General features: G+C 33.2%; 2 protein-coding genes across 3 annotated transcripts; both read left to right on the top strand.

Annotated features, from left to right (window-relative positions):
* Positions 1 to 579: 579 nt before the first annotated feature.
* Positions 580 to 4999, top strand: LOC135122655 (serpin B3-like). The gene is made up of 4 exons (XM_064046978.1): positions 580 to 810; positions 874 to 1773; positions 3325 to 3466; positions 4831 to 4999. The coding sequence occupies exons 2-4, from the start codon at positions 916 to 918 to the stop codon at positions 4965 to 4967; spliced, it is 1137 nt and encodes a 378-aa protein (XP_063903048.1). The 5' UTR covers positions 580 to 810; positions 874 to 915; the 3' UTR covers positions 4968 to 4999.
* A 4804-nt stretch (positions 5000 to 9803) lies between these two features.
* Positions 9804 to 12772, top strand: LOC135122650 (serine protease inhibitor 3/4-like). Of its 2 annotated transcripts, none has more exons than XM_064046968.1 (3): positions 9804 to 10784; positions 10859 to 11003; positions 11976 to 12194. In XM_064046968.1, exons 1-3 carry the CDS (start codon positions 9924 to 9926, stop codon positions 12128 to 12130), a joined length of 1161 nt encoding a protein of 386 aa, XP_063903038.1. In that variant the 5' UTR covers positions 9804 to 9923; the 3' UTR covers positions 12131 to 12194. The 2 variants fall into 2 exon arrangements, with proteins under 2 accessions (XP_063903038.1, XP_063903039.1); XM_064046969.1 differs by lacking the exon at positions 11976 to 12194 and adding an exon at positions 12516 to 12772 and having other exon boundaries at positions 9805 to 10784.
* Positions 12773 to 14381: the final 1609 nt, after the last annotated feature.

Below are 14381 nucleotides of genomic sequence, written 5' to 3'. Positions count from 1 at the left end.
CAGTTGGTGCAAATTTCGAACGTCCCAGACCAAGAGGATATTCGGTGTATGATTTTAATTATTCCTGAGAGATGCGAAGCTGTGATCAGAAGTAGAAGCGGAAACACTCGTTTTTAAGTTGCTTTTTTTTAAGTTTTTAATTGGAAACTATTGAATTTTCTGGTTATGTTTTCGTTGATGTTTCAAGTTGTTTTGCTTTTATTGTTTTATTTCACGTTATTATACCTTATTTCTAAAACATGTACTTTGAAATTTATTTTACAGAGGTTGTAATTTTTTTTCAAATTTCTCTAGTGGTGCGTTAATTTTGTGGAGCAGTCTATTTTTATTAAAAACTTCACACGAGACATGAATCTAAATTAGAAGATCCCCGCGATGTTCCCCACGTATTTAAAATCGTACGAAACCAGTCCAGACGCAGCCTTAATGCTACCCGTGCAAGTAATTCAAAAAGCAGGTAAAGGCATGAAAACATGAGTGCATTGTGTTTTAATGGTTATACCTATATATGAGACTTAGCAAAGATATTTTCCTGCTGAAACATTGACCTCTCTGAACCGTTCTAAAAACCAGTAGCATTATTCCGACGCCGTTGCAGTCTCACACGGTACGGTCACCTCTAAACAAAATACATCACCGGAGTGGTATTTTCCTATTAAATACTGTGCCAAAAATTTTTTCCACTAAACATAAGTCTAGATATTTTACTAGGTCAAAAAATAACCATTGATTAAAATAAAAATCTCTTGACATTTCCAAGCCGGCGAGTGCATATATTTGATGTTAATAACTGGGCGGCTGGTGCATACGGTGAAACTGTTATTTTATTTATTTTATTCTAACACTAACTGAGCTAATCCTTGTATGTTACAGTTCTTAGAATTGTCTCGCTGAGGCGTTATTTTATTATCAACAATGGCTAACGAAACCGCAGAATTCCAAGTCTTGGAAAGTAACAAACAGTTTACAACTAATTTCTACAATCTTCTGGCGGAAAGACCAGGAAATGTTTTCTTCTCTCCTATCAGCGTGCATGCTGTTCTTTCTATGTCCTACCAAGGTGCCAAGGGTACAACTGCTGAAAAGTTTGCTTCCACATTGAAAGTGCCTGCGGCTGCGAATGTTGCGGATGGTTATCGCGTTGTAATGAACCGTCTCCGTTCTATTCCAAATGTTACACTTCTGATGGCAAATAGTGTATATCTTATGGAGAACTATCAACTCTTACCAGAATTCAACAAAGTAATCACTAAAGATTTCCTGTCTGATGTACAGGTACTTAATTTTGCTGAAAATGAGGCAGCTGCTGCAAGAATTAACGCTTGGGTTGAAGAGAACACAAAAGAGAAAATCAAGAATTTAATCAATAAGAACGACTTAAGTGCATTGACGCGTTTAGTGCTTGTAAACGCTATTTATTTCAAGGGCAGTTGGATGCATAAATTTAACAAAGAATTAACCAGAACTGGAGCATTCTACATCAATGATATAGATTCGGTAGATGTGCAAATGATGCATACAAAAAGAAGATTTTATTATACGATAGATGAAACGTTGGGCGCCCAAATTTTAGCGTTGCCTTATAGTAACGAGGATCTAAGCATGCTCATTATTTTACCTTACGAGAAAAATGGAATTGCTGAACTCGAAAAAAAGCTGACCAGTGCTAACTTAACCGAGATAACACAACGTATGAAGCACATTGAAGTTAATGTAACTTTACCTAAATTCAAGATTGAACAGACAATCGATTTAAAGCATTCTTTAACACAGGTAGGTGTGTATCTTTAAAAAAATTTCAATAGTTTCGAATTATTGTATATATTCTTTTAGTTGTCACAAATTTTCTTCTAAAATATAAAGTATTTTCTATATGAAACAAATATGTAATTTTGTCCCATAAAAAAAATAAACAATCACTTAGTAACTTCAGATTTCTGCATTAGTAAGAAACTGAATTTTGAAACTATAGAAAGCTTATTTATATACAGTAGTTCATACTCATTAGCGTGTTTGCGCAAAACATTTTCTTATAAATTTTTTCTTATGCTTACACTTATCCTTATAACTATGTCTTATAATTATAACACTCACAATCGTTACTTCTTATATTGACAATAGTAGAATTTTTCTACAATGTCAGTCAGTGTCATTTAGAACTTTAATTAGTTATGTCGCAACTGAAAAAGAAACGATTTCGATTCTCAGAGAGGGAACGTATAAAATGTTTGAATGCATTATTCGACCTTCTTTGCGAGACTGAATTTACAAACGAAGAAGATGTGTGGAAAAAACTTCATGCAGTCGTAAGTGAAGACGAAAGAGAGCGCTTTCAGAACTGTAGCTTCAAATTATTAAAAGATCATATGTTGGAACAAGTAATAAAATTTAGAAAATTTGATGCCGACGAAGCTACAGAAAGTGGGAAAGAACGGATACAGACTGAGTGGGGCGACGCTGTTAGAAAACTTCTGACTGTCTGGTCGCAATATGAAGATGTGGCACAAATTGACATAGAAAATAAAAAAAATGAACGGGGTAAAAAAAGATGCAGTGGCCAAAAATTCGACGAGGTTATGCCTGCAAAAGCAATTCGCCAAGCTGCTCTGCAAAGTTTGGACAATCCTATTGAAAGTTGTAATAGTGAAGAAATATTAGAAACAGAAGCCACTGACGTGGACAATGAAATATTTTTTCACACTGTTGACGATTTTAATGACACTGATATTGATGGTGAGCGTGGGGGTCGTGAAGGGTTCAACCAAGAATCTAGCAGGGTTTATACAGCAGCAGCACGAAAGACGAGAAATGGAACTAAAGATGGAACAAGTTTTTCATATTTAATTGAAAAAATGAAACGGGAAAGTCAGCTACAACAAGAACAATTAAGATTTAAAGAAAAGCAACATCAAGATAATATGAAAATTCAAATAGAAGAGTTGGAATTCAAAAAAGCTAAGCTTGAGTTCGAACAGAAAAAATGGCAAGAGGAGGAAGAGGGCCGTAAAATAAAATTATTCATGGGCAAAATGAATCAATTTGCGTGACAGAAAGTCAGTTCTGCTTGTCAATGTAAGGTTCTAAGCCGTCAGCATAACTGTTACAATTTATACTTATAACTATAATTATAAATTATAATTGTAAGCATAAGGAAAACTTTATAAGAAAAGGTTTTCGCAAACATGCTATTGTAGTTGCTACCCTATTTTTGTGTGTGAACTTGCCATTAACCTTACCGTCGAGCAATTATCAACTAATTACAAACATTTCCGGGGCAACAAAATCTGACACGCCCTTTACACAATAATTCTTTTAATTTTTCAGTTTGGACTTGGTGAAATATTCAGTCCTGCAGCTAATTTTAGTGGTATGATTACTGCAAACGAAGAGCTGTATGTGGGCAAAGCTATACACAAAGCTTTTATTGAAGTAAATGAAGAAGGGGCTGAAGCAGCAGCTGCTACTGGTAAGTTATTTTTATTTTGTAGTGTTTATGGTTGCTTTTATGTAAAAACTCCTGTATTTTTATTGTGGATATGTGTTACAAGTATTTTTACGTATTATTACAATTTCAGTATACTTAAATAGTTAGTTGCTAAATTAGATATACAAGGTTCAACTAAATAAAACGGTTCTCTAAATCAAATTGTTTGTTAAACCATATCCGTCGCAAAAGTATACAGCTGATGATCCACTAATAAACGTCTAACGTTGTTGTAAGCAAAAAGTTTGTCAATTAAAGTTGTATCTGTGTAGCCGTAATACATAATATTTTGTAACATTACACTAGCGAGGCACCAGTTGGAATTATATACATGCTTTTGACTCTATTTACTACTTCTTATATCTCAATGAATATGTTTACTCTCCGAATGTATGCAAAGCAAGTATTGTAACAGATCGACGGTCTACTTTTTCAACGTTTCATAACCCCTAGAATATGAAAAAAGTAATCTATCGTCTGTGTTGATTTTTATTCGACAGATAATCTCCGAGACTACAAGATCGATTATCGTCAAATTTTATATGTATTTTTGGAATATCGTATAGATGGCAAAACACTAACCAAATTTGTCCTACCATCCCCACCAATAATCTGATGACGTCATCTCACGAATTTGCTTAGTACATGCCGTACAAATTTTATAAAATAACAAACACTTGTACTTGTGGGTTATGAATGTGCCTTGGTTTTGTTTAATATGCTAATAATAAATAATTAACTTCATCACGTACAGTTTAAAAAAATCTAAACGAAAATTTTCATCTAATGTTAACAGTATCACGTTGAAAAAAATACGATAACAGACTTTCAGAGTTTGAAATGCAACAATATATTTGAAGTGCATTACACAGTGATCATCAGATGATTGAGAGCAAGTCAAAAATGAGAAAGTGTAAAATTGAAATCATAATGATGAGCGCCACAGAAATTTCAAGTGAAAAAGATCAAATATAACTTTTGAGAAAAAGCGACAACGATTTCACAAAGATGTTTAGCGCATTTGTGTTTTAATTATCGCGTGATCGGAAATCATTGAGTCTATTGGCACTACTTCTGAAATAAAAATGTGAACTTTTCGTGCGTTTATCTTAGCAGAACGGAAGTAATTTTGTGGCAACTATGTCAATCATGATATGCTATAAATTTAGGTTATGTTTTGGATATATTTTACCATATACCTAACAAATTAGTTTATTTATATATAATTAAAAATTTTCCTCTAGATATAAAAAAATACTTGTAATACCATTTATCCCATTCTGTATCTCGCAGTTTGGATTTTGCATGATTGTTTCAACAACTAATTTTTACTTTTCTGTGCATAGCTAAGATCATCGTGAAACGTTGTGGTAAACCTCCTCCAAGGCATTTTCAAGCAGATCATCCCTTCCTTTATTTTCTCTCTGAAAAAAGAGAGAATCATCTTTTCGTCGGACGCCTCTTAAATCCTGCCAGTGAATGAAATAATATATTCAAATAAAATCTTCTATTTTTTGGGTTTTTTTTTCGGATGGGACGATCCACACTGAATTAGAGAAGGATATATCAAACAGACTGCTCTACAACTGTTTGGTGTGGGATCCTCGAAAACCATATTTTCGAACATTTTTGCTCTGTTATCTCATCATCAAGTTATAGTAGAAAAAAGTAAATAACGTGACACGAATAAAATAGGCAAGTCAAATAAAGGAAATATGATTCACACGTTAAAGAACTAATAAAAAACCATATTAGCAATTTTCCTGTTGAATAAAACCCCTGTAGTAGAAGTAAGTCACAGAAATAATTTCTTAGCTCTGATTTGAATAATAGAATTAAATTTTTAGCTTTCGAATGTAAATTTATTGATACAAGTGTGACTTAAGTATTATCTGCAAATATTCAAAAAGATATTTTTACATTTACGATTTGTGCAGTCTAAAACTAACACCTGCTCAATATATGACTTATATAACAGAGGTTAAAGGTACAACTTGAATTACGTTAAAGAAGAGCAGAATAGGCTAAAATGAAAATGGAATTAGACGCTGTAATATCACAAGTTTCAGCCATTGATTTAGAACGAGTTTTATCTGTTCCTACACTCATTCGCACCCAAACGTTTTACAGCAACAGTTCTCACATGTTATGACTAGACAGCGGATTTCTGTCGGGCTACGTCACGATTGTAAGTGGGGACGCGCTGCATCGCCGGGACTCAGTAGCGGGTGATAGGTAATCACTGAATTTAATTGTCACTTTATTCCATAAATACAATTAACGATTTATTAATCAACCGCCTAAGTAAATGAGAACTGGAATTAACAGCAGAGTGCAACGAAGCAGCGTTATTCTAATCTCAAATAAACGAAGTGCAGCCGGTAACTGCAATGAATTCCCATCCCGTACGAGCCGTACCGAGTTTGGCCTTGTCTAGCCCGACAGAAATCCGCTCTTTAGTTATGACCTAGGAATTCACATTTTGGACTCAGGTACTCTTCAAAATAATTGTGCCTCTTTGGTGAATTAATAACAGGCAGAGAAGGGAATGTGACTGCATCAATACTTTTCAAATACCTTGTTTTCTACGCACATCCGCTAAACAGAAACTTGATAATCTAGACAGATAACTACATACGACAGAGTAAGAACAAACTGATTCCACTGGAAAATTCGATCAGATCATACACAAATTTCTATTCTTGACAACCTAAATTTTTGTAATATTATGCCACTCAACTTTCAAAATTTTCTAGTCACATCATAGGTATTAATTAAGATTGTTCAACAATTAATAACTCCAGTACATGTAAGCTAATAAAATACAAATATTGAAAATTGGACCTGTCTTAATTAGATAATAATAAAAACGAAAAATGTCACATTTGGAAATACTATTAGAAAGAATAACAAGGTATTTTTGAAAGGTATGTAAAAAAGAAGCAGGAATTGGACATGAGAAGCACGTATCATAAACTCAAAATCACCTTTCGTTTTTGACAAAAATTCACTAAAAAATTACTCTCTCGAGGTAAAAAGTGATAATCGTAGTTCAGCAACAGAAACGTTTTTCACGTGAAAAGTTTTTAACGTTTTTGGCCAAACTGGAGGTTTGCTAAAAGATACACAAAGGTCGAAATGAGCTTAATCTACGACAGAACGTTTGAACTTGGTCTTGAATTTCAACGTCTCTACGGTGAAGCTTTCCCCAGCTGACCAGACTATAGAACTTTCAATGGCGTTGTTTAGCGTCTCCGAGAAAATGGAGGATTTCGTCCACCTACATCGAACGAAATTTTAAATATTGTGGAAGAAAATCTGGGCATAAGCTTGCGCAGATTGGCGTACCGAGTAGGGTTTTCCCCATTTGTAGGTTGGAGGACCTTAAGTAAACCGGGCCTAAACCCGTATCATGTGCAACGCGTATAAGTCTTAAAATCTGAGGATTGGCCAAAAAGGGTTGCGTTCTGTGAATGATTGCTTCGCTGTCAATGTCCAGGGCATGAATAGTTGGAAACCACTTAACAGGTCCATACATTTTAGCGCTCCGATTAACAGCCGCCACTTATTTAGAGTTTTTAAATTACATCTTAGGCAACCTTCTAGAAGATGTGGTACTAGATACTCGACGTGATATGTGGTATCTCCACGATGGGGCTTTGGCTCATTATGCACGCCAAGTAAGCGCGTGGTTTAACAAAAACTTCCCATGACGGTGGATAAACAGAAGTGGGACAATTTTATGGCCTATTCGGTCTTCCAATCTCTATCCTAGGGATTTCTTTTTCTGGTGTTAAATATGAAGCAGTTGGTATATCACGGATATTAGAGCTCCTCATTGCATAATAGTCTAACATATTCCTTTACCAATCGATTTAGGTTTGCTAACCTTTCTTCTAAACAATTTGACAGACAAGAAATAAAAATAGAATCACTTAATTAATATACACCTTGCACCTAATTACTATTTGTCATTGGCACAAAAAAAAAGTGTGAACAGATTATTTTTTTTTTTTCTAAAATTTATTCAGTCAATTCAGTTTCATATAGCTTTTCAATATGTCAGGATTTCCATACCTTTGAAAAACACCCTGTCTGTCGTGGGTAATTTTGTTGACTCGCCTGTTAATGTTATTGTTGCGGTCTCTTGAAAAAAGCAAATTTTAAATCATCAATATGACAACACTTCTCATCAACCAATTGCATATGAATGTTAAGATGCACTTCTGCATTTAATTCCATTAATACAGGCTCACTCATCTTTTTCAGACAATCAATTTTTAAATTGAACTCTACCTAAAATCCAGCATCGAAAGAACTATGCTTTAGTCAATTAAATGTATTGTTTTTAGAAGGGGCGGCTGGTGCCGGGGGGCACAAGAGCACGTGCCCCCCCAAAATTACAACGTCTACAAACACACTGGACATAGCAAAATAGTAATTTTCAATATTTAAAAAATTATCCGGAAATTTGTGTCATAATTATCAAAACTAATTTTTTTATCTCGCTCCACTTGTATAAAATGTATCAAAACTTACTTCCACTTGCATCTAAAGATGTGTCTTGGATATATGATATGTTATTTCTGATGAAATGCTGATAAAAGCCCGGCACAGAGACCGAATGGACCGAATCATGACTGATTTAGATGTTTTGTTTACACCTTTGCCATGGAAACTACACCACCAGGCACTAATTTCAAATAAGGGGGCCTTTAAAAAAAGTCTTCATTAGTATAAACCAACATTTTACTTGGATCACAACCAGTATATATATATATATATATATATATATATATAAATTTAATGGGGTGCAAATAGTTGATATTGACAGGTATTTACTTTTAATATTGAGAGGTACAATAATCAAGATTTTCACGTTAGTGCGTTAGTGACTTTACTGTACGGAAATGTTTCCTTTTTGTATATAGGTATGTATATGTACTAGAAATACATATAGTATTTATTATGATATGCCAACAATTCAAAAAGCAGTTAAAAAAAAACTTCGCTAGTAGTCAATATAAAATTAATAAAATCTTACCAGAAATGAGTTGGCATATCAGTTTTATCGTCTAATTGCTTAAAAAAGTTATCGACAAAACTGTTCACAGCAATATCACTTTACTCAGAGAGTTATATTACAAGATAAGAACATAAGATTACTCATAGCTAAAATTTACTGTTGATCTGAAATTTCGAATTTGCTTTACTTTCAAAATTTAAAATTAATTTAAGGGGGCACCAGGGGTGGCACAGGGTTTTGCTGGGGTGGCCTGTGCCCCCCCAGGCCCCACCTTGGTTACGTGCCTGTACACGTCGTAGCTGCCTGATATGCGCCTGATACAACTGGCTTGTGAGCCCATTGCGATCGTGCTCTGGAGGATTGAGTTACTATCGCGGATTTTAATTTTCCTTCTGCGCGAACACGTATAATTAATATTCTTGGATAATCTTCTCGGTAATACAGACATTCGGAAACAACTACACACTGCTTATATTAATAATATTCGGGCACATAACGCAAGGGTCGACAAAAATCGCCATGTATTACGCCGATTGATAATGTGCATAAAATTTTGTGGAGTGTTTGAATTTGCTCTACGTGGACATGACGAAAGTAGGGAATCACAAAATCCAGGTATATTTCGAGGTCTGATTGATTTTATGGCTGAGTTCGACTTTATCAGATCATTTGAAAGAAGCAACGGTTTTTAAAGGAACGCCAAAAACTGTCCAAAATGAACTTTTAGATGCCATGAACACCGAAGGCAAAATGGTATGTGGAGAAATCCTTTTTTATTCTTATTGAATGTATTTTTGTATTTATTTCCGTCACACAATTTCGTCTATTAATTGGTAATAACAACCTGTTTTATATCTTCATATTTAACTCATCAATCAAATTGTGTCCCCCCATTTCAAAAGGTCACCAGCCGCCACTGGTTTTTAGTACAAAAAGTAATCAGTCACTGCATTAAAACTACAAACACATCGAAAATAATGAAATCGGTCCACCCACAGAGCCACCATATTAAGTGGGTTGCATATCAACGCAGCAGGAATAATATCCTGCTGAAATGTCAACCTTGAGGATGTCTCCCAAAAAAAACAACGATATAATTATACAATTATATCCCCTCCATAGACACAATCACTCATGGTAAAGAGAACACGTCATGGGATTAGCATTAATGTAATCAACATTGCACCACAAACATTTTTGCTTTTCGCCGAATATTGATCAGACTAGATGTGTTGCCAACACAATGATTTAAAAAATAACGTTTGATTAAAAATAGTTTACTTGCTACTTAAAAGCCGGCGTATATATGTTTGATCTTAGTAACCGACCGGCTAGTCTTTATGTTGTTATAGACATTGCTTCTGTAATACATTGTTTTTTTGAAATAGTTTTGTGTGTCTTCTCTCATCAACAATGGCTGACAAAACAGCAAAACTGGAAGTCGTGGAAAGCAATAACCAGTTCACCACTAACCTATACAACGTTTTGTCGAAGTCGTCATCAGGAAATATCATATTCTCCCCTATCAGCGTCCATGCTGTCCTTTCCATGGCCTACCAAGGAGCTAGAGGTACAACTGCTGAAAAGTTTGCTTCTACACTGAACATTGCTGAAGCTAATATTGCTGGGGAAGGTTATAACATTGTTATGAACCATCTCAATTCTGTTCCAAATGTTACACTTTTAATGGCTAATAAAGTTTACCTAATGGAAGGGCATCAGCTCTTACCAGACTTCAGTGAAGCTGTTACTAAAAATTTCCTATCTGAAGTACAACTACTTAATTTTGGTGCAAATGAGGCAGCCGCTGCAACTATTAACGCTTGGGTTGAAGATAAAACTAAAGAAAAAATCAAGGATTTAATCAACAAAGACGATTTAGACGATCTTACGCGTTTAGTACTTGTAAACGCCATCTATTTCAAGGGCAGTTGGCTGTACAAATTTGACAAGGAAGAAACTAAAATTGAACCATTCTATCTAAATGATGTAGATTCTGTAGACGTACAAATGATGCATATAAACAGACATTTCCATTACAAACCTGTTGAAGAGTTGGATGCTGCACTTTTAGAATTGCCTTATACTAACACAGATTTCTGCATGTTCATCATTTTGCCGTTCAAGAGAAATGATATTGACGAACTGGAAAAGAAGCTAGCTAATGTGAACTTAATTGAAATCACAAATAAAATGTGGCACGTCAAAGTAACCGTCGCTTTTCCAAAGTTCAAAATTGAACAAACCATTGATTTAAATAAATCTTTAACTAAGGTACGTACATTTGAGAGTTGTCGTTAGTTTCGATTAAGATATGTAAAATAATTATATGATCTTTTATTATTCAGCTTGGACTTGGTGAAATATTTGATCCACATACAGCTAATTTCAGCGGCATGATTACTTCAAAAGAGCCTTTGTATGTCAGTAAAATTATACAAAAAGCCTTCATTGAAATAAATGAAGAAGGAGCTGAGGCAGCAGCTGCTACTGGTGAGTTTATTTTTTAGAAATGTTTATATAGAATTTCCTCAAAAAATAATAAATGCAGCAATTTATTTTATTAATTAAATCAAACACAATTTATCTAAGTAACAATTAATCTTTAATACCTCGTTCGATTTCGTATACTTCCTGAAACTTCTACTGTAAGAAAGAAAGAGTTTCTGAGTTTCTATTTTTATATTTTTCTAATAATAAAATTACATACTACATACATTTTTATGAACATAAATGGAATAAAAATATCCATCTTCAACTAAACGTTACACTCAAACATTCCTTTCTTTTTTACTAACATCAATGGCGACTGGAACCGGGTGGGGAGGAATTGTACCACGTCTACATAAATTATATTTATCAACGCATAAAAACACTAAAAAATAAAATTCTTCTTTAAAACAAATGTTACGCTTATTTTCGACTCAGTATGGATTCAGTAGGAAAACAAATATTTTATTTACTGACGGAATTTAAGAATCTAGTTATTTTTCCTGTGATTTAAAAAAAAAACCTAATTTTATTGACAGTAATTAATATCGTCAATTTATTTTCCATTCTGTGCAAAACAAAGTCGGTAATATGAGATTCATTATACTGTTGATTTACGATTATTAAGTATATTTATGAGTAATTTTGCTTTCAATATTGCTTAACGAAAAAAAGTTGTGCTGTAAAATAAGTTTGTTCTTTTGGAATAATATAAAATAAAATGCAAAAATGTATAAATTGGTCTCGAAGAAAAAGGATCTGAGAAATTTGGACTTTTGCATAGAAAAAATTTCTGTTGTTTATGGACACATAAGCGAACCTGAACCATAAAGTGTTTACTCGATGTCATCACTCATTAGCATTTTTTTTCTCTTTTTCTTGAAAATCAAATTTTAAATATATATCGACTTTTGAAAGAGCTCCTTAAAAACTACATATGTACAGTGATATTTTTAAAGATTTTTCTATGTACAGAAATGACGATTATGGCTAAGGATTGTTGTATAGAAGAAATGAGCCCTGATATTTTCTTCATTGCTGATCATCCATTTGTCCTAGTATTGTTGGAAACATCAGCTGGAAAGCCTAATATTTTGTTTGCTGGGAAAATAATGAAGCCGGAACATTAACAATCTAATCTTTTTTTTGTGAGATAAACTAGTTAAGTTGAAAAATAAATATCTATCTAATTTACTTGTGTTTCATTTCATTTCAATCTAAGAATTTTTATTTTGAAGGAAAAAAGTATGGCTTCGAAATTATTTAGACATTCGGCCCTTTAATGCAATCACACAAATCCAGTATTGCAGTAAAATTGTAAAATTTGGTTCCATGAATTTCATTTATTTTATTTTACGATAACGCCTATAAATGAAATCACAAACACAGAAAAACTGACGCTCCTATTAAATTTTGAAAAGCTGACCTAAATCTATTTACTAACCACTAAAATATCTTGTTTTTTTATTGTTTACAGGCACTCTCTATCTAATTTATTTTGCATTTTTTATACAGGTGACGAGATCTGGCGCATCTCTGCTGACATGTTATTTATAGCGGATCATCCTTTTATTTATTATCTGCTGGAGAAGAAGGAGAAGAATCTTTTTATTGGACGCGTCTCTAATCCTAACGACCTACTTTAAAAGTTTGTACTGTTCACATTTTTGTTATGTGTATAATTAATGTAACGAAATATTATAACATTTGTATTACTTATGTTTATAATATTTATAAACATAAAAAAAATTAAAGTGTAAAAATTTCACACACTTTTTATTGTATTTTAGTGTTTCATATACAAAAAAGACAGAATAATCATAGAGTGTACCCCTTTTTCCTTCCCGAGCGTAAACGAATCCGTCAGGCGATTTGCTGCTTCCATGTTTCCTTGACGTTTCATGCCCATCAAGAGTACCAAAAAAGTGGTCTCCTGTTTCCGTCTGTCTGTCTGTGTCAATTTTTATTATACAGATAATCTTCGAAACAGCTGGACCAATGGTTGTCAAATTTTGTATCTACACTGACCGGCAAAAAAAACCGGCCACCCTGAAAAATTTCGCAAAACCACTTTAAAAATTATTAATTCAACTAGTGAAATTAGCAAAAAAAGAAGACAATTAAACGCAAAATAAAATTTAATTTAACAAAATATCAGAAACAGACCAAGTATGATATTTTCTTAAAAAAACAATAAAGGAGGCTGTTGTTGTAAACAGTGTTTTTTATCATTTTATTATAAGTTAGGCAATTAATAAACGTTTTCACACGAAAATAATTCCGTTAATTCTTACAGACCTCTCTCAAAGTGTCGCTCTGTTTCTGTTATTTTGTTAAATTAAATTTAATCCTGCGTTTAATTGGTTTCTTTAATAAAATAACGATCACTAGTTAAATTAAAAATTTTTAAAGCTTGGTTTTGCGAAATTTTTCAGGGTGGCCGGTTTTTTTGGCAGAATCGCTTTTTATATTTTTTCGAAGAAACAGGATTTATTGGACTGCATTTCAAGCGCAAAGGAAGTTCTATCGAAATAAACTTCGGTCTAATTTTTTTATTTTATATTCATAAAAATGTGTTTAGTGTACTGATTAATTTTTAAGGTAATTGAAGTTTTAATTAACATCTATACGAGTACGACGGAGAATTAGGAATCATAAACTGTTATAGAGATGAAGTTCCAAAAATCATGGGGTATTTACAAAAGTAAAAGCTTTTAAACTTTTCTAACAACGAAAACACAATAAATAAATAATTTCGTCTGTCGCAGAAAAAATGTTTACTTTATTATGCAGCTATAAGGTACACTAGTGGTTAATTATCCAATTATTCTTTTATTTCTACAAGGTCTTTATTGAATTAGATAAATTCAATTTCTTAAAAAAAAAACGTCGACGACGAAGGGATTCGCACTTTTATACGTGCACAAGCATTTTTGTAAAGTAGTTGTGATCAAAAATCCAGGAGGACTCATAAACTACAAGTAGGTATACGTGTACATTATTTTATATGATTTAAATAATGTTTTATGTATTCGTAAACATTTTGATTTAACAAATAGATGTAATAAAATCAAAGAAATACTAAATTTTAATGAATGTTTGCATATAAAAAACGGCAGAAATAGTTTCATGCAGTCCCACTACCTACACCATAAATTCGATGCTCACATCCATTCCAAAGATAGCCACGAGGGACACGGAAAATACAAGTCATATTTGGATGACTTGTTGTGCTTTCCCTTAATTACTAATGCACCGTGAACATTTTTATTTTTCACTCAAGATCGGTCTAGATATTTTGCCAACATATTAATTTACAAGTAAACCGCCGTTAAAAATAGTTCGCTTGGTACTTAAAACGAGCGCATGTTATATTTTACT

Source organism: Zophobas morio, unplaced genomic scaffold, assembly GCF_036711695.1.
Source record: "Zophobas morio isolate AGI-343-1 ecotype UQ-CSIRO unplaced genomic scaffold, CSIRO_AGI_Zmor_V1 ptg000005l, whole genome shotgun sequence".
Classification (NCBI taxonomy): Eukaryota; Metazoa; Arthropoda; class Insecta; order Coleoptera; family Tenebrionidae; genus Zophobas; species Zophobas morio.
The sequence above is the reverse complement of the archived record's forward strand: the minus strand, read 5'-3'. Positions and strand labels throughout refer to the sequence as shown.

Excerpts from the sequence above, each read along its gene's own strand:
- LOC135122650 (XM_064046968.1), top strand. The coding sequence starts at position 9,924 with ATGGCTGACAAAACAGCAAAACTGGAAGTCGTGGAAAGCAATAACCAG. Across the intron at positions 10,785-10,858 it reads TAAATAAATCTTTAACTAAG|CTTGGACTTGGTGAAATATT; the intron begins GTACGTACATTT and ends TTTATTATTCAG. Across the intron at positions 11,004-11,975 it reads TGAGGCAGCAGCTGCTACTG|AAATGACGATTATGGCTAAG; the intron begins GTGAGTTTATTT and ends TTCTATGTACAG.
- LOC135122655 (XM_064046978.1), top strand. The coding sequence starts at position 916 with ATGGCTAACGAAACCGCAGAATTCCAAGTCTTGGAAAGTAACAAACAG. Across the intron at positions 1,774-3,324 it reads TAAAGCATTCTTTAACACAG|TTTGGACTTGGTGAAATATT; the intron begins GTAGGTGTGTAT and ends TTAATTTTTCAG. Across the intron at positions 3,467-4,830 it reads TGAAGCAGCAGCTGCTACTG|CTAAGATCATCGTGAAACGT; the intron begins GTAAGTTATTTT and ends TTCTGTGCATAG.